The sequence below is a fragment of the Babylonia areolata genome, chromosome 33 (genome assembly GCF_041734735.1).
Source record: "Babylonia areolata isolate BAREFJ2019XMU chromosome 33, ASM4173473v1, whole genome shotgun sequence".
Classification (NCBI taxonomy): Eukaryota; Metazoa; Mollusca; class Gastropoda; order Neogastropoda; family Buccinidae; genus Babylonia; species Babylonia areolata.
In genome coordinates this window covers 8,953,506-8,972,825 of record NC_134908.1, presented here as the reverse complement: position 1 = coordinate 8,972,825, position 19,320 = coordinate 8,953,506, and the positions used below count along the sequence as shown (strand labels likewise).

Below are 19,320 nucleotides of genomic sequence, written 5' to 3'. Positions count from 1 at the left end.
CGAAAGTGTGAGTGAGTGTGTGTGTGTGTGTGTGCATGTCTTTGTCCTTGTGTGAGTGTGTGTCTGTGAGTGAACGTGGGTGTGTGTGAAAGATAGAGAGAGCGAAAATGTGAGTGAATGTGTGTGTGCGCGCGTGTCTGTGTCCTTGTGTGAGTGTGTGTGTGTGTGAGTGAATGTGTGTCAGTGTGTGTGTGTGTGAGTGAATGTGTGTCAGTGTGTGTGTGTGTGTGTGAGTGAATGTGTGTCAGTGTGTGTGTGTGTGAGTGAATGTGTGTCAGTGTGTGTGTGTGTGAGTGAATGTGTGTCAGTGTGTGTGTGAGTGAATGTGTGTCAGTGTGTGTGAGTGAATGTGTGTCAGTGTGTGTGTGTGTGTGTCCCCCTGATGACTGTCAGTCAGTGACTGTGTGGCTCTCTCTCTCTCTCTCTCTCTCTCTCTCTCTCTCTCTCTCTGTCTGTCTGTCTGACACGTGCAGGATGAGGAAGTGAACCATGACCATCAGCACCGGGACAGGAAGGTAAGCAATACTACACTGTTGCTCTGCACCCCACCATCTTGCCGCCTTATTCATTGGGAGTTGCAGGGTTTTTTTTTCCTTTATTTTTTTTTAGGGGGTTACAGGGTGGGTATGGAAGGGCCTGGAGGCGTTTCTGCATCATTGTGATGAGTCAGTGGCCATTACCACCACCCCCACCCCCACCCCCCACCCTTACACACACACACACGTTGAGCAAACGCATGCGCACATGCACACACACAAACACTCACATACATGCACACACATTACTGCATGTACGCATATGCATACATGCACGCAGCAGGTACAGATGCACACACACACTCTCTCTCTCTCTCTCTCTCTCTCTCTCTCTCTCTCTCTCTCTCACTCTCACTGTCTTATAGTTAAACACAGATCTGCAGACTTCCTTTTTGGATCTGGATCTATTGTTCAGTTATTTGTTACTGACTGGGGCATGTGAATAGGAAAGTCTGAAAATATTCTGCATAAGAGTCTTGCTGGGCTTATGTATGTACATCTTCATTTGTCCCTGGCAAACTTTTACAGTACTGCATGAGTGTGTGCTTTTCTGTATTTTGGGGGGGTTCCTTATTGTATTGTGTTGTATTGTATTGTATTATTCTTTTTTGTCACAACAGATTTCTCTGTGTGAAATTCGGGCTGCTCTCCCCAGGTAGAGCAAGGTGTTACATTGAGAGTGTATTGTATTGTATTGTATTATTCTTTTTTGTCACAACAGATTTCTCTGTGTGAAATTCGGGCTGCTCTCCCCAGGTAGAGCAAGGTGTTACATTGAGAGTGTATTGTATTGTATTGTATTATTCTTTTTTGTCACAACAGATTTCTCTGTGTGAAATTCGGGCTGCTCTCCCCAGGTAGAGCAAGGTGTTACATTGAGAGTGTATTGTATTATTCTTTTTTGTCGCAACAGATTTCTCTGTGTGAAATTCGGGCTGCTCTCCCCAGGTAGAGCAAGGTGTTACATTGAGAGTGTATTGTATTGTATTGTATTATTCTTTTTTGTCACAACAGATTTCTCTGTGTGATATTCGGGCTGCTCTCCCCAGGTAGAGCAAGGTGTTACATTGAGAGTGTATTGTATTGTATTGTATTGTATTATTCTTTTTTGTCACAACAGATTTCACTGTGTGAAATTCGGCTGCTCTCCCCAGGTAGAGCAAGGTGTTACATTGAGAGTGTATTGTATTGTATTGTATTATTCTTTTTTGTCACAACAGATTTCTCTGTGTGAAATTCGGGCTGCTCTCCCCAGGTAGAGCAAGGTGTTACATTGAGAGTGTATTGTATTGTATTGTATTGTATTATTCTTTTTTGTCACAACAGATTTCACTGTGTGAAATTTGGGCTGCTCTCCCCAGGTAGAGCAAGGTGTTACATTGAGAGTGTATTGTATTGTATTATTCTTTTTTGTCACAACAGATTTCACTGTGTGAAATTCGGGCTGCTCTCCCCAGGCAGAGCAAGGTGTTACATTGAGAGTGTATTGTATTATTCTTTTTTGTCGCAACAGATTTCTCTGTGTGAAATTCGGGCTGCTCTCCCCAGGTAGAGCAAGGTGTTACATTGAGAGTGTATTGTATTGTATTGTATTGTATTATTCTTTTTTGTCACAACAGATTTCTCTGTGTGAAATTCGGGCTGCTCTCCCCAGGCAGAGCAAGGTGTTACATTGAGAGCCCCACCCATTTTGGGTTGGGTATTTTTCTGCTTGCAATTTTACTTGTTTTCCTATAAAAGTGGATTTTTTGTACAGAATTTTGCCAGGGGCAAATCTTTTGTTGCCGTGGGTTCTTTTATGTGCGCTAAGTGCATTCTGCACACGAGACGTCAGTTTATCATCTCACCCAAAAGGGCTAGCGTCCAGACCATCTATCAAGGTCTAGTGGAGGGGGAGAAAATATTGGCAACTATGGGATTCAAACCAGTGCACTCAGACTCGCTTGCATTCTATTTTGGGCATAAGGTGATTTATTTCCCCCTAGTTAACTCTCTGTCAGAATTAAAGTTAAGGCCCCTGGATCCTGGCAGCCAACTTTTCAGTATTACGAAAGTCTGTCAGTCCCTCCCATTCAGTGTTGTTTTCTTATCAGCTACAGATGTTTTGTATTGTGTGGTATATTGTGGTAATGTGTTACTTTTTCATATTGTGTGGTAGAGTATGGTAATGCATTACTTTTTGTCATAACAAATTCATATACGCCACACCCCATCTCCCAAGCAGATGCCAGACCTGCAGTGTAACCCAGCGTGCTTATTCAGGCCTTGAGTGGAAAAAATAATGAAAAGGTAGGCTGGTAATGAAATAAAATACAATGCAAAAAAAAAAAAAAAAGCGGATAGATGAATGAATAAGTAAATAGATAAGCAGTTTTTTTTTTTTTTTTAAGAAAAGAAAAGAAAAAAGTAATAATAATGCACTCTTATTTCTTGAGTGCCAACAAATTCAGATTCTAAAAAATTATTTAAAAAAAAAAAAATTGTGGGGTGTGTTCTGTACAGGACTCGGCAGACAGACGGCGAGAGCGAGAGGAGAAGGATCGAACCTACCGCACCAACGCCCGCCGAGCCACCTCCCCATCCAACGAACAGGCGCGCAGGGAGAAGGAGCGAGAGGCCCAGGCTCGACGCAGGGCCGAGGACGAGGCACGCGCCCAGAAACAGCAGCAGCAGCAGGAAGCCATGCGTCGCAAGAAGAAAGAGAGGAGGAGGAGGAGAGGAAGAGACAGGAGAAGGAGAGAAAGAGGCAGGAGGAGGAGGAGCGTAGAAGGAGAGAGAAGGAGAGAAAGAGGGAGGAGGAGGAGAGAGAGAGGCGACGGAAAGAGGAGGAGAAGAAGAAGAAGAGAGAGCCTCGAACCTCCACTCCGGACAAGCGTAAGGTGAGGGGACCCACTTCTGCTTTTTTTTTCTTTTTTTCTTTTTTTTATGTTTCTGGTTCTCCCTCGTTTTTGGGGGGTTTTTTGTTTTATTTTCCTGGTTCCTTTTTCTTTGAGGGAGACCTGGGGAGATGGTGGGTGGTTGGTTGGTTTGAAATTCCCTTGAATGTGCCTGTGCTGTATGTGAGGAGAGGGGTGTCTCATGGAGTGATAGATGGAGTGATGGCCTAGAGGTAACGCGTCCGCCCAGGAAGCGAGAGAATCTGAACGCGCTAGTTCAAATCACGGCTCAGCCGCCAATATTTTCTCCCCCTCCACTAGACCTTGAGTCATGATCTGGACGCTAGTCATTCGGATGAGACAATAAACCAAGGTCCCATGTGCAGCATGCACTTAGCGCACGTAAAAGAACCCACAGCAACGAAAGGGTTGTTCCTGGCAAAATTTTGAAGAAAAATCCACATTGATAGGAAAGACAAATAAAAAACTGCACACAGGAAAAAATACAAAAAAATTGGGTGGTGCTGTAGTGTAGCGATGCGCTCTCCCTGGGGAGAGCAGCCCAAATTTGACACAGAATACAAATACAATAACATTCGGAAGTTGTCACACACACACACACACACACACACACACACACACAAGTACTAGCCTGTGTAGCAACATACAGGGTAGGGTGGAAGGAAAAGTTCAGGGGTTTGTTGTTGTTTTTTTTGGTCACAAATGCACACATTTTTTGAAAAAGTGAAGGAAGGAGGTGGACCATGTGTATAAAGATGAGAATGAAGAAGGAAATATACTTTCATATATTTATATGATGAAGAAAATGTACTTTTCAAAACCACTACAACCTGGGCTTGTACGATGAAGCACACAACCTTTGCCAGGCCTCGTACCATGAACATGTAGTAGTTGGTGTTTCTCAGGCTGGTGCGGTGGTCAGATGTTTAGAGCGCTGGATTCTCATCCAGGTTTCCTGAACTCAGTCCCCATCGCTCACTGGTGGGTTAGTTAACTCACTCAGTACGGCCAGTCCTCTCTTCTCCTCTACACAGACCCCTCGGATGTCCAGTGGGTGTCTTAATGACCCAACCTTTAGAGCTTCCATCATCAGAATTGTGGTATTCTTTGTCAACATTCACCTCTTCAGTATAAGAGCCTTCCACTTGCAATATTTTGATGATGGTAATTGGGGTGAAACACTGTTAACGTTGTCTCTTTCGCCGTTCGTATGGAGAGAGTTAAGGTTGGAGATTTTTCTTACCTCCCAGCTTAACATACGTGCAGACCTGCCAGTGTCTGAATCTGTGTGTTTGTATGCACGCAGAAGATCAAATGTGCACATTAAAGATCTTTTAATCCATGTCAGTGTTTGGTGAGTTGTGGAAAAAAGAACATACTTGACGTGTACATCCTCAAAAACAGTATGGCTGCCTATATGGTGGGGTAAATGAAGAAAACTGTCATACATGTAAAATGTTATATGTCTGTGCGAGTGTGTGTGTGTGTATGTGCATTACTGAAACCTGACTGAATTATACAGGAAACAAATCATGTGATGAGTGCCAAAGGCAGCTGTCAGTCAGCTCTACCCAGGTGGGCATCCTGTTGTGCAAATGACCACGTGTTTGTAAAACACTTAGAGCTTGGTCTCTGACCAAGGACAGGTGCTATAAAAATATCCATACCATACTATCACCATCAGTGCGGTCACTATGGTAACATGTGCAGGACATGAAGGAAGACGACCGACCAGCGACCCGACAGCAAGACGAGACACAGAGCGGAGCACAACAAGAAGAGTGGGCGGCCACCAAAATTCAGGCTGGTTTCCGTGGCTACCGAGACCGGCGGGACATGAAGCAGAAGATGGAGGAGAGGGAGAAGGGGGGCCGGGATGACGACCAGGCTCCTACGGCATCCAACAACGACGACGACAACAGGGACGAACAGGAACGCGCCGCCACCAAGATCCAAGCCGGCTTCCGCGGTGCCAAGGCAAGGCAAGAGGTCAAGGCCATGCGCGCTGAGCAGGAGGCCAGCAAGCCGCCGCAGGATGACCAAGACGAACAGGAACGCGCCGCCACCAAGATCCAAGCCGGCTTCCGCGGCGCCAAGGCCCGGCGAGAGGTCAAGGCCATGCGCGATGAGCAGGGTGCCAGAGACACCACGGCGGCGACGCCCTCCCCTCGCCCGCCCTCCAACGACCCGTCCCAGACGAGAACGGTCTCCCCAAACCTTGACCCCAACGGTGAGGACAAGGCGATCTCACAGCAGGAAGCGGAGCACGCAGCCGCTACCAAGATCCAGGCAGCCTTCCGCGGGCAGCAGACACGCAAAGAGCTGGCGGAGGCGAGGGGACAGAGCCCCTCCCACTGATGGGAGTGACTGACTGACTGACTGGCCGACCGACTGGCTGCCTTTTGTGACCTCTGCTCCGCTGGGCGTGTCGGGCTCTTGACAGGTTTGGGCTTGAGATTTTTCTCTTTTTTTTCTCTCTTCTTCTTCTTGTGTGGTTGGGTTGGGTGTTGGTGTGTGTGCGTGCAAGGGGTAGGGTGAGGTGGGGGCGGGGGGGTATGTTTCTGTTAGGTTTTAGTTTGTTTCACTGTCATGATTTTCTCTCTCTTTCTCTCTCTGTCTGTCTAGTTTAATCTGCAATATCTACTATTTTTAATCTTCATGCTTGTAATTATACTGAAACTGTGTCTTTTTGATTTCATGGTAAGTTTTGTTTAACTCTTTCACCACCATCAGCAACTTTTGTCAACATGTTGATCAGACCATTTTTGACTCACTTGTGTAAACAAAGTGAGTCTATGTTTTAACCCGGTGTTCGGTTGTCTGTGTGTGTCTGTGTGTCCATGGTAAACTTTAACATTGACATTTTCTCTGCAAATACTTTGTCAGTTGACACCAAATTAGGCATAAAAATAGGAACAATTCAGTTCTTTCCAGACATCTTGTTTAAAACAATATTGCACCTCTGGGATGAGCTCAAAAAGATATAAAAATGAAGCCTAATTATATGCAAACTGCATTTACTGTTATATTTATATTTTTTGTATTCTCTAAACTTGGCACTTTGATCTGATATTCTGACCCAACAACAAGAGCAGCCATTATTATCATTTTTTGTTCTAACAGGAACTTCTTTTGCTAAGCATGGAAGTTTTATGGTTTTTTTGCAAACGTTTTTGGTGCAGATAGTAAAAAAGGGAAATTACTCTGTAATTAATGCTAGGGGACTTAATTTATCACAAGTGAGTCTTGAAGGCCTTGCCTCTCTTGTTCATATTGTAAGGAAGCTTGACAGCTGCAGCCAGTTTCCCGCCAGTAGGACAATGACTAACCTTTGTCCCCTGGCCGAGTTTGAAGTGAACAAGTCCATTGTGTTGTTTTGACATGAACCGAAGTGTGTGACTGAGAGCATCGTTTCTGAAATAGTTGGCGCTGGGGAGTGTTTTTCACACAGCAGCTTGGGTGTTGAAAGAGTTAAGATGTTGTTTTTTTTAGCTTGACTTGCATCAGTTGATGTTTTGTTTTGGAATTAGTGTGGACTTTGAAGCAGTCAGCATCATGCAACACTTTGAAGGAATTCAACATTATGCAACATTTTGAAGCTGTCAGCATTGTGCAACACTTTGAAGCAATCAGCATTATGCAACACTTTGAAGGAATGCAACATTATGCAACATTTTGAAGCAATTCAACATAATGCAACACTTTGAAGCAGTCAGTAGCAATCAACATTATGCAACACTTTGAAGTAGTCAACATTATGCAACACTTTGAGTGCAGTCAGCATTATGCAACACTTTGAAGCAGTCAGTATTGTGCAACACTTGGAAGCAATCAACATTATGCAACACTTTGAAGCAGTCAGCATTATGCAACACTTTGAATGCAGTCAGCATTATGCAACACTTTGAAGCAATAAACATTATGCAACACTTTGAAGCAGTCAGCATTATGCAGCACTTGGAAGCAATCAACATTATGCAACACTTTGAAGCAGTCGCCATTATGCAACACTCTGAAGCAGTCAACATTGTGCAACACTTTGAAGCAGTCACCATTATGCAACACTTTGAAGTAATTCACCATTATGCAACACTTTGAAGCAGTCAGCATTATGCAGCATTTGACAGATCAGAAAAGTGCACACACATGCACACTCACACATGCACATGCACACACACGCACACGCACACGCACACACACACACACACACACATTTGAACTGTGACCAAAAAACTCGACGATGAAAGTGCGGTTGATCAGCCATTAACGAAATTCACTCTTTTTTCTCTTCTGTTTCAGATATCAACACAAGTGCAACTTCCTTTGTCATCATGTTACCTTATGATTTCAATGTACAAATTGTTTTCATCACCTTTGTCAAAGTTCACATGACATGATACCAATGATTTTTTTTTCTTTTTTAAGTTGTCAGAGGGGTGCAGGTGGACAGAGATCGTGATGTTGTGTACATGGGCAGTTTCACTGTATTTAACTTAACTCACTCGGGATGACAAGTTTTCTCCCTTGCTTTTCCCCACAGACGGAAAATTTGTAAGGGTTTGGAAAAAAATTACAAAAAATACTGTGTAAGAAAATGAAACTTTCAGAACTGGTGTATTACGTGCTGAGCTATTACATATAAAAAAAATCAAATTTCTCATCTTATTTTTACAGTTTTGCCATATGTAGAAAATACTACCAATTTTTCACCCCGAATCACCATACCCATGCTCACTTTCTGCATTAAATTCGCTTTCTTCTTCGTCATCATCCACCTCTTCAATGTCCGACCCTTCAGTTTGTAGCATTTCAAGTACTTCAGCAACCCTAAAACGTTGCCATCACTGCCTTGTTCGCTTCACAACATTCTGAGAAGAGCCCGCTTTGCTAACAGGCTGGCACGCGAGCAGATGACCGGTCAGTGACTTTGTCAGCATGTGCAAGACAGGCCACACATCCCAGGCTGACCAGTCATACTGTTCGATTGTGGAGTGACCCAGAATAGCGCACTCTGCTTGGCTAATCACAAAATCACGTGTACAGCGCATGATGGAATTTTACTTTCGGAGAATGCTATTCCATTCCTTCATCCGAATCCGAATACGTTTTGTGTAGGAATGCGTGAGCATTCCTTCGTCTGGAAAGAGTTAAGTGATAGACATTTACACTGACTGAACGTTCATTGTTCTTGAACAGACGATCAATAGCATTTCCAAATTTCCAAAAATAAAGACCACGAGAACTGAAGCAGTTCATCTTCAGCTTCACTGCGTGGCTGAAATAATCATCTAAACAAAAGTAAATTGAAGAACAGATTTCTGTTTGTTGTTGGTGTGGGGGTTCTGATGTTTATTTTTTGATAAATTAATTGAAAAATAAGTTTTTGTTCACACTCATTATGTTTGAAATCCTGTTTGAAAACTTTTTTTCTTCATCTTTTGTTCAAAGCCTTTAAATGAAAGTAAATGACATGTCCTGTAATTTTGCTGTGTGCAGTCGTCTTAAGGATTTACATGATTTTGCTTAACAGCAAATGCATTTCTAAATGTATTTATTACATATTTATTTATTTGTTTTGATATCACAGAAGACTACAGCATTTTGAACACCATGCCTTTACAACAAGCATATGCTTTTTAAGAAAGTTTCTGTTTTTCTTTTGTTGATAAACAGTTTGACAAAAATAGATGTACTCTTTTCATGAACAGAAAAAAAAAGTGATGATAGTCGCAAATATGTTTCACAAAGCAGAGAAAGATTTTTTTTGATTTTTTTTTTTAGGTTTCATTTTATTCAGAAACAGACAAGAGCTATGTAAAATATACTGCTTCCACACAGCTCAGGTGTCACTGGTAGCCATGAAACTGCCCATGTATCTGACTGTTTGTATCTCTATCTTACCGTCTGTATATTGATGTTTTGGTCTCAGAGTCATCATCTGTGTATGATGATGTTTTGCTCTCTCTCATCGTCTGTGTATGTTAATGTTTTGCTCTCTCTCTCATCGTCTATGTATGTTGATGTTTTGCTTTCTATCTCATTGTCTATGTATGTTGATGTTTTGCTATCAGATTGTCTATGTATGTTAATGTTTTGCTCTCTATCTCATTGTCTATTTATGTTGATGTTTTGCTCTCTATCTCATTGTCTATGTATGTTGATGTTTTGCTCTCTATCTGATTGTCTGTGTATGTTGATGTTTTGCTCTCTATCTCATTGTCTATGTATGTTAATGTTTTGCTCTCTATCTCATTGTCTATGTATGTTGATGTTTTGCTCTCTATCTCATTGTCTATTTATGTTGATGTTTTGCTCTCTATCTCATTGTCTGTGTATGTTGATGTTTTGCTTTCTATCTCATTGTCTATGTATGTTAATGTTTTGCTCTCTGATTGTCTATGTATGTTGATGTTTTGCTGCTATCTCATTGTCTATGTATGTTGATGTTTTGCTGTCTGTCTGATTGTCTATGTATGTTGATGTTTTGCTCTCTATCTGATTGTCTGTGTATGTTGATGTTTTGCTTTCTATCTCATTGTCTATGTATGTTGATGTTTTGCTTTCTATCTCATTGTCTGTGTATGTTGATGTTTTGCTCTCTATCTGATTGTCTGTGTATGTTGATGTTTTGCTCTCTATCTCATTGTCTATGTATGTTGATGTTTTGCTTTCTATCTCATTGTCTATGTATGTTGATGTTTTGCTATCAGATTGTCTATGTATGTTAATGTTTTGCTCTCTATCTCATTGTCTATTTATGTTGATGTTTTGCTCTCTATCTCATTGTCTATTTATGTTGATGTTTTGCTCTCTATCTCATTGTCTATTTATGTTGATGTTTTGCTCTCTATCTCATTGTCTATTTATGTTGATGTTTTGCTCTCTATCTGATTGTCTGTGTATGTTGATGTTTTGCTCTCTGATTGTCTGTGTATGTTAATGTTTTGCTCTCTATCTCATCGTCTATGTATGTTGATGTTTTGCTTTCTATCTCATTGTCTGTGTATGTTAATGTTTTGCTATCAGATTGTCTATTTATGTTGATGTTTTGCTGTCTGTCTCATTGTCTATGTATGTTAATGTTTTGCTCTCTATCTCATTGTCTATGTATGTTGATGTTTTGCTCTCTGATTGTCTATGTATGTTGATGTTTTTCTCTCTGATTGCCTATGTATGTTGATGTTTTGCTTTCTATCTCATTGTCTATGTATGTTGATGTTTTGCTCTCTGATTGTCTATGTATGTTGATGTTTTGCTTTCTATCTCATTGTCTATGTATGTTGATGTTTTGCTTTCTATCTCATTGTCTATGTATGTTAATGTTTTGCTCTCTGATTGTCTATGTATGTTGATGTTTTGCTCTCTATCTGATTGTCTATGTATGTTGATGTTTTGCTGTCTATCTCATTGTCTATGTATGTAGAAGTTTTGCTGTCTATCTCATTGTCTATGTATGTTGATGTTTTGCTGTCTATCTCATTGTCTATGTATGTTGATGTTTTGCTCTCTATCTCATCGTCTATGTATGTTGATGTTTTGGAATGGTTTTACTGTTTGTTTGTTTTTTTAATTTGACTGTATTTGATTTTTTGACTTTTTCTCTTACTTCTTGTTTAGAATTGTGTAACTATTTTTGTTGTTATTGTTTAGTTTTTCCTGTATTTGTGTATCAAATATAAGGTACAGTGGAAATGGTTTTATCATCAACACATTTGGAATGGGATGGGGTGGCTGGTTTATACTTTGAACGTAAGAAGACAGCTTCCTGGTTACGGCAGGTCAGTGAGATACATGAAGAGCACTGACTTGGTAATAGAGTGTCTCTGTGTTTGAAAAAGAAAAAAAAAAGAAAGTTTATTTGGGTTTTTTTAAGTGTCCTTAAGTTTGAGCTTACATATGGCCAGCCTTCTTCTGCATTTTTGACAATAAAAAGGACCCAGATTCTAAGAGAAAGGCCCTGTTTTTTTTTTTTTTTTTTTTTTTTTTTTTTTTGAGGGGTCACTATTTCAGTGGTATTACTGCCATGCCACTCGTTCAAATTCCCCCATACACAGCCACTTTTTTTTTCTTTTTTCTTTTTTTTTTTTCGTCTGCTGGCAGACAGCATTCTCAGCACTGCCAGAATCCATAGAGAGTTAGGGAGGTCAGGTCGCCAGGAGGCCACACACCACAGGAGATACTGCACTGCTGCCCAGTCCCTTTGACGGACGTCAGTAGTGCCTGTTCTCATTCAGCATACAGCATGTACTTACTGCTAACCTACCCTCCCGCTCCCGCCCCCAGCCCTCCCCACCCCCTCCCCCAGTGACGAAAGTAACCGCTTAGTCAAGGAGCCAGACTTGAGTGAGGGTTCCCCCCTCCAGAGTGGAGACCGCCACCACGTTCCTCCAACAACAGTCATCCCCTTTGTCTCTGTCAACACCAAAGACCTCGGAGTTCTTGTTCTGGAGAAGGAGCTGACTGTCCAAATGCTGAGCCCGTTTTGAGTCAGAGTTCCGGAGATGGAGCCACAGTTCTGGAAGCTTGGCTCAGACAGAGCCAGGGTGATAGAAATTGGTCAAATTTGCCAGCTGACACAGCACAAGACAGGAGAATGGCTATACCTGGGGGTGGAAGCTAGCTGACACAGCACAAGACAGGAGAATGGCTATACCTGGGGTGGAAGCTAGCTGACACAGCACAAGACAGGAGAATGGCTATACCTGGGGGGGGAAGCTAGCTGACACAGCACAAGACAGGAGAATGGCTATACCTGGGGGGGGGGGGGGAGCTAGCTGACACAGCACAAGACAGGAGAATGGCTATACCTGGGGGGGAAGCTAGCTGACACAGCGCAAGACAGGAGAATAGCTATACCTGGGGAGGGGGGGGGAAGCTAGCTGACACAGCACAAGACAGGAGAATGGCTATACCTGTGGGGGGGGGGGGGGGGGGGAAGCTAGCTGACACAGCACAAGACAGGAGAATGGCTATACCTGGGAGGGGGGGGGGGGGGGAGCTAGCTGACACAGCTCCAGACAGGAGAATGGCTATACCTGGGGGGGGGGGGGGGGAGCTAGCTGACACAGCACAAGACAGGAGAATGGCTATACCTGGGGGGGGAAGCTAGCTGACACAGCACAAGACAGGAGAATGGCTATACCTGGGGGGGGAAGCTAGCTGACACAGCACAAGACAGACAGCAGTGATCTCTGGTTGTGGCCTTTTGTGCCACAGGGCAGGAAGAGGGTCATGTAAGTGACTAAGAGAGCAGCCTGCATTTACACACACAACCTACATAGTAACCAGAAATACATCCCTACTCTGCCAGTATGTCAGAGCACTCGGCATCAGTTTTGTTGCCTCTGTGTTTTCAGTGCTGTTCGAATAGGGAATTTTTTTCTTTGACAAAATAATATGAAATAAAAATAATGAAATAAATGCATTTGTTTTCCCCCACCCTGTGATACCATTGGGAGTGGGAAACCATGTAGTTTATACAGGGTGAATGTGTACATGGAAATCACAGATATGCATATGTGAGTCTGCCTGTTGATATTTAGACATGCACATGTTGTTGTTGTTTTCTGTGATGTATGGTTTTTATTATAAATTGTGAAGGAAAAGACTTAAAAAAAAAAAAAAAATTTAAGTTATTGAAAAACAAGCATATCTGTTCAGTGATTTATGTGATAATGTTGTTGACTAAACGGCCTTACAGATTTCTGGTTTCCATGACTGCAGTCTGTGTGACAAATAACCATATGTAGTCCTGTACTTAATCCTGGCAACAACGCCTTTGTTACGTTTGTAGCACACTGCAGGTATGTATCGTTGCCATGTCTTTGCAAATACCCGGAACTCAATAAAAGAAACATGACATAAACCACAAAGTAGATACAGGTTTTATCTTCTTCTTCTCATCTGTTAGATGGACACGCCAATTAAGCGTGACTTTTCTGATAGCGAGTGGTAGAATCAGCCTGTGTTTATTCCCAGTCCGTTATCCCTCAGAAAAATGGAGCAAGAGAAAGCTTCAGTTTCCTTTTTCTGCGAGTGACCCCATGTGAAGAGACGCAGAATTATTAACGCTCTTCATATTCAGTCGCTTTCAGTGCAGCATATCACCTGTCAGCAAATGCGCCAGCTCTTCACGAAGTTAACTCACTCAGTACGGCCAGTCCTCTCTTCTCCTCTACGCAGACCCCTCGGATGTCCAGTGGGTGTCTGAATAACCCAACCTTTAGCTTCCGTCGTCAGAATTGTGGTATTCTTTGTCAACATTCACCTCTTCAGTATAAGAGCCTTCCGCTTGCACTATTTTGATGATGGTAATTGGGGTGAAACGCTGTTAACGTCGTCCCTTTCGCCGTTCGTATGGAGAGAGTTAAAGAAGATTAGAGGCTTGTGAAGAGACTGAGAAAACTTGCAGAATTTAAGCAACCCATGTTTTATTGATATTCAGCGCACAAAGAAATGATAATCAGCACAGTGAGATCACGGAACCAGATCTTGTCCCACGGCCTTGTGTCCTAAACGATTCTTCAGAGCGGTTTAGGTTTACAGTTACATTCCACTGAATAATCGCTGGGATTAATATTCTGTTGTTGTTGTTTTTTGTGTGTGCCAGAAATTGGCTGTCATGTTAATGTGGAGTTTTCTTCACAAACCGTCCATCCTGATCGTCTTCTGTGATAGTTTTGGTTATTGGTGTGTTTATCGTTTTTCTTCTTTCTTTTTTTTTTTCCCCACTTTGAGAGTCCCAGTTTTATGTCTAAGTGTATTTTGCTTGGATGCATTCCGTCCCAATGCCAAAGGTGACTGAGCGCTCGGTGTTGAAGTTATAAATTCTTTTGTTTCGTTGGTCGTTGTGTTTTTATTGTGATGTTTCTGATGATGCCGTTTTTTAGATTTTTTTTTTTTTTTTTTTTTTTTTTTTCACAGTCCACTGGTTTTGTGATGATGACATGAGGTTTTTATATCTGTTAGTGAATTCGTCAGTTCTTTTACACAGTCTTTCCCTCTCTCTCTCTCCCATTCTCTGTAGATTTTTGTGATTATTTTGATTTCATTTTCTCTTTGTCCTGAGGGCTGGTTGTAAAGAAGCATATGCAGGCTTGTTCCACTTCCTTCATTCAAAAAGTTTGTTCGTTCTGTGTGTGTGTGTGTTTATATCTCTTTGATTTAAAAAAAAAAAAAAAGGAGAAGATAAAAATAGGGACTGGTCTGAGATGCCTGAAAATGCACAAAGTTTATTCCAGAATCATCGATTAATTTTTAACGATAAATACATGTGAAAAAAACCCCAAAGGAACTGGAGGGAGAGGAGGGATAGGGAGGAAAGATAGGAGGATGGAGGAGGGTGAGAAGAAAGGGAGGGGTTTTTTTTTTTCTTTTTTTTTTCTTTTTGTTGGTTTCCTTCTTTATAATGGGTTAGTCTTTCTGAAACAAAGGGATGGGAGTAGGGGGGCGGGGGGGGTGTTGGTTTAATGAGAAATCACTGATTCAAGTTTAATTTTTGACAGCATAGCGTGCTGCGCAGAATGCGTTCTCTCTTTTCCATCATCTTGACATGTACGCATGCACTGTCTCTGTAAAAGTATACATTTTGTTGATTTACGTTTGCTTGTGTAGTTGGCTGCGTAACATTGTTTGTTTTTATTTGTATTACCAGAACACAAACACTAGCAGAAAAACTGCACAATAATATATGAAAGTGTTTTGGATTTTTTTTTGCTTTTGTTTTTTGTTTTGTTTCTTTTTCCACTGTATGAACACGTGTGGGAAATTGACTGCACAGTGTCGATGGATTTTTTTTCTTAAATTCCATTACTACTGTAAAATCATAGCAGATATAATTCGCTGCATAATGTCAATAAACTGTTGTTGTTTTGGGGGGTTTTTTTCATTACACGTACACCAGCACATAAACACTAGTAGGTGTTGATAGCAGACTGTTGATGGTAGTTTCTCTGTGTGTGTGGGAGGGTGTGGGGAGGGGTTATTATGCCTGTAATGATCTGAATACAATGAAATATTAAGAACGTGATGAGTTTTTGCATTTTTGTGAAGTTGTGTTTTTGAATCCTCGAATGTGTTGCTTATTGCTTCCATAACGGGTTCAACACTGCAGATTTCAGAACAGCATGAAATTCTTGTGTGGTGTTTTTTGTTGTTGTCTTTTTAACAATAATATATTTATACAAAATTTTGATTATTTTTCATTGCTTTCTTATACCATAATGTTGATTTTTTTTTTTTTTTTTTTTTTTTTTTTACAGTGAAATTGTGAACACAATTTTCACAAGAGGATCTAAGCCTAAGGAGAGACATGGGTATATCTTAATTTACGTCCTTTGCTGGTTGTGTTATATGAGCAGGCGAAAAACACTGTAATGCAAAGACTGCTAATTTTTGTGCTTGATGTTTATATGATTATTTGAACAATTTGTTACGACATATTATACCTCATGTTTATGTTTTTTTGAGCACATCGATATGTGGCATGAAAGCCGCAATTCACTTACATTGTCGGCACTGTCAGAAAATCTGTGTATGCTAGTGCACATATATATATATATATATATATATATAATTTCCACATCCTCTGTGTTTCTGTTTCTGTTTATAAAGCACCTGGTTGTTTTTACAGCTCCAGATTTGTTTGATTTTTCATTGTGGATTTTGTAGAAGTGAAAACAGAAGGAGAGAAAAAAGAGAGAAAGAGTGAGTTTTGTGTTGTATTTCAGTGGTGGGGGGTGGTGGGAATCTTTAAATTTGAAAGCATTCTTTGTGAGTCAGAAAAGACCCAGAGGCTTCTGAAACTTGTACCTCTTTGTGTGGAAACTCATCTAAAAGGACATGATATTCCAGAACTTAATTAGCTTCTTTTTCTGCAGTGATTTCAGAATGTTGATTAATCTTCAAGAATACAAACAGATGTATGAGTAAGGTCTGTAATGACCTCTCTCTCTCTCTCTCTCTCTCTCTCTCTCTCTCTGTGCACGCGCACACACACACACACACACACACACACACACACACAGATTTGTTTGTTTTAAAAAATATATCCTGAATTTCTTCTTTGTTGTGAATGGATGTGACAGACCATTGATGTAGAAATAAGTGGGTGACTTTTTTTTTTTTTTTTTTTAAGTATGGTGGAGGTTAAACAAGAGTGGGAATGGAGTTTGATCAGAGTAAAAATGTTATTTAGAGGTTCAGATCGCAAAGCATGATAGTAAAAAAAATAATAATAATAATAATAATAAAAAAATAAAAAATAATGATAATAATAAACTTGCATGCTTATAACCAACACACAATATATATATATATGCTTTGTTTTCCTTTCTTTCTTTCTTTCTTGGCTGAGATACATTTTCGCAAGCAGAAGGACAGCAAGACACAAATTATGTGTGTGCAGTTGAATAATTTATCTTCAGCTTGTGACAAATTAAGTGTTCACAGAACTGTCACGGAGCCTTTTTATACAATTGTACAGGAACCAAAGTAACCTGGACCAGATAGCTATAATAATGATAAATGAGTTCTGTTTTAAACATATATATATATGTCTGTTGTGATATACATAAACTGATAATGAACATGCCAAGGTGAACAACGAAGCCCTTGTAAGTCTTGGCCAAAGTCCCTGTTTGAGGTGAAAAATACAGTGTCATGAAAGTTTAATGAGAAAGTTAAACAACTGGCTTAAACAATAGCCAACATTATTTTGTCTTCTCTTTTTTTTCTTTTTCTTTTTTTCTCCTCTAGAGGAGCTGGTTTTACTGCATTTCAATTTCAAGATTTGATAATTTCACTCTTTTACTGATGTGGAGAGCTGCCACTGCTACTTTTTGTATGTGATTTGTTACACTGGGTTACAGTTTGTATGAAACTTGAGCTCAAAATGAATTGCACTTAAAAATCAAAACCAGATCAAAAGTGATATTACTCTGATCGATAATGGAGTGTTTTCAAGCAACAGAGATTTGATCAAGTCTGATTATTTATAGTATGTTAAGTAAATAAAAGCTCATTTTTCAACCAAATATAAAACAGATGTTTTTGTATGGAATACATCATTTGGAAAAAATACATTCATTCCAAACTGGGTCATATGTTTGGAGTATAAATACGCTTTGATGCACAGAACTTAAAATAGGAAGGAATATTACACTTTCTTCTTTTTTTTACTTTACATCTAATTTGAGTGTGGTTTCTGGGTGGTTGCGCTGAATGTGTAGAACAAAATATGCAGACTCTAAACCTGGGAGTTTCAGCATATGATGACCACACAACGACCCCTGGAAAAGGCTTACATAAAAGCAGAAAACTTGTAATGTCAACCATCATTTTCCGAGACGTAGTTTACTCCGTGTCTTCTGAGTTATACTGACATATTTTTATCAGTTATTGTAGGTTTTAGAAAACGACAGTGGTACCTGTAAACTCAGATCAGGAGAGAACCCAAGTTTTCAGTAAGTTCTGAAGAACTGGTATGCCTGATTAGAGGCTTGCAGCATTTGTAATGGACCTAAAATTTACTGGGATTGGGATATTTTAATTACTGATCAGAAGTTGTTTGGGTGTTTTGTTTTCTGTTGTTGGTTTTGTGTGTGTTTGTGGGGTTTTTGTTGTTGTTTTTTTCAATCAAAATTATATAAAGTTGTGTACTTCTGTGATGAGCCATTGAAATTTGGAGATGTGTATATATTGACTGATTGCCACTGTTCATTATCGGAATCTGTTCTTTGTACAGGAGTTAACTGTGATAGTAAAAAGACATATGCTCACATTCTGGGAAAGTGTGTCGCTTATTATTGTGTGCAGTGCTCCTGTGTGTGTACAGCATTGCTTGTGAGTGTGTGTGTGTGTATCTGCGTGCACCTGTGTGTGTGTGTGTGTGCGCGCGCGCGCATGTGTGTGTGCATGTTTTTGCAGAACCACTTCAATAAAAATACAATACAGAATCATCCGTTTGTGAAGGATGAATCAAATGAAACCAAAATTACAATCATCAATGAAGTAAAGTACAGATATCCAATATAAAAATACGTGCAAGCAATAAATGAAATCAAACTTACATTTATCAATGACCTAAAACACAGACACCAAATAGGAAATTAATTTACGTGCATGCAGTAGAAATGCCGTAGTAGCTTCTTCTTCTTCTTCTTCTGCGTTCACTCGTATGCACACGAGTGGGCTTTTACGTGTATGACCGTTTTTACCCCGCCATGTAGGCAGCCATACTCCGTTTTCGGGGGTGTGCATGCTGGGTATGTTCTTGTTTCCATAACCCACCGAACGCTGACATGGATTACAGGATCTTTAACGTGCGTATTTGATCTACTGCTTGCATATACACACGAAAGGGGTTCAGGCACTAGCAGGTCTGCACATATGTTGACCTGGGAGATCGTAAAAATCTCCACCCTTTACCCACCAGGCGCCATCACCGTGATTCGAACCCGGGACCCTCAGATTGAGAGTCCAACGCTTTAACCACTCGGCTATTGCGCCCGTCTGCCGTAGTAGCGAAGAAAGCAGTCTTACCATCATGAAGAAGCCAGTAACGACAAGACTCGAGGTCTTGCCCAGCATCTCACGCATATTCTGACTTTTGATTGGAGGGGAAAAGGCAGAAGCAGCAGTTGACTTGCAGATGGTACTATGAACGTCTTGTAAAATGGATGACTCCAGTTTCAATCTCTGCAGCCAGGAAACAGTTCACCAAAAGCTGGGCAAAGATTCAAACAGCATATTCCTTTCACTGTATTCCTTGTCAGGTCTCTCTTTCCAAGATGATGGCTTTGTTCATGGCAGTTCAGACCTCAATTCCTGAAGACCGAACACATACACAAATCTTTTTACAAAGCTCTAGCAAAGATTTTCAATAGTAT

At 40.7% G+C, this 19,320-nt stretch overlaps 1 protein-coding gene across 1 annotated transcript in view; it reads left to right on the top strand.

The window, feature by feature from the left end:
* LOC143276865 (uncharacterized) overlaps positions 1 to 5,813 on the top strand; it is a 31,924-nt gene extending 26,111 nt beyond the window's left edge. Inside the window, exons 10-12 of the mRNA XM_076581522.1 lie at positions 474 to 515; positions 3,039 to 3,329; positions 5,144 to 5,813. Coding sequence (XP_076437637.1) covers positions 474 to 515; positions 3,039 to 3,329; positions 5,144 to 5,791 — 981 coding nt within the window. The 3' untranslated portion in view covers positions 5,792 to 5,813. The remainder of the gene's footprint in view (positions 1 to 473; positions 516 to 3,038; positions 3,330 to 5,143) is intronic.
* The last annotated feature ends 13,507 nt before the right edge of the window (positions 5,814 to 19,320 follow it).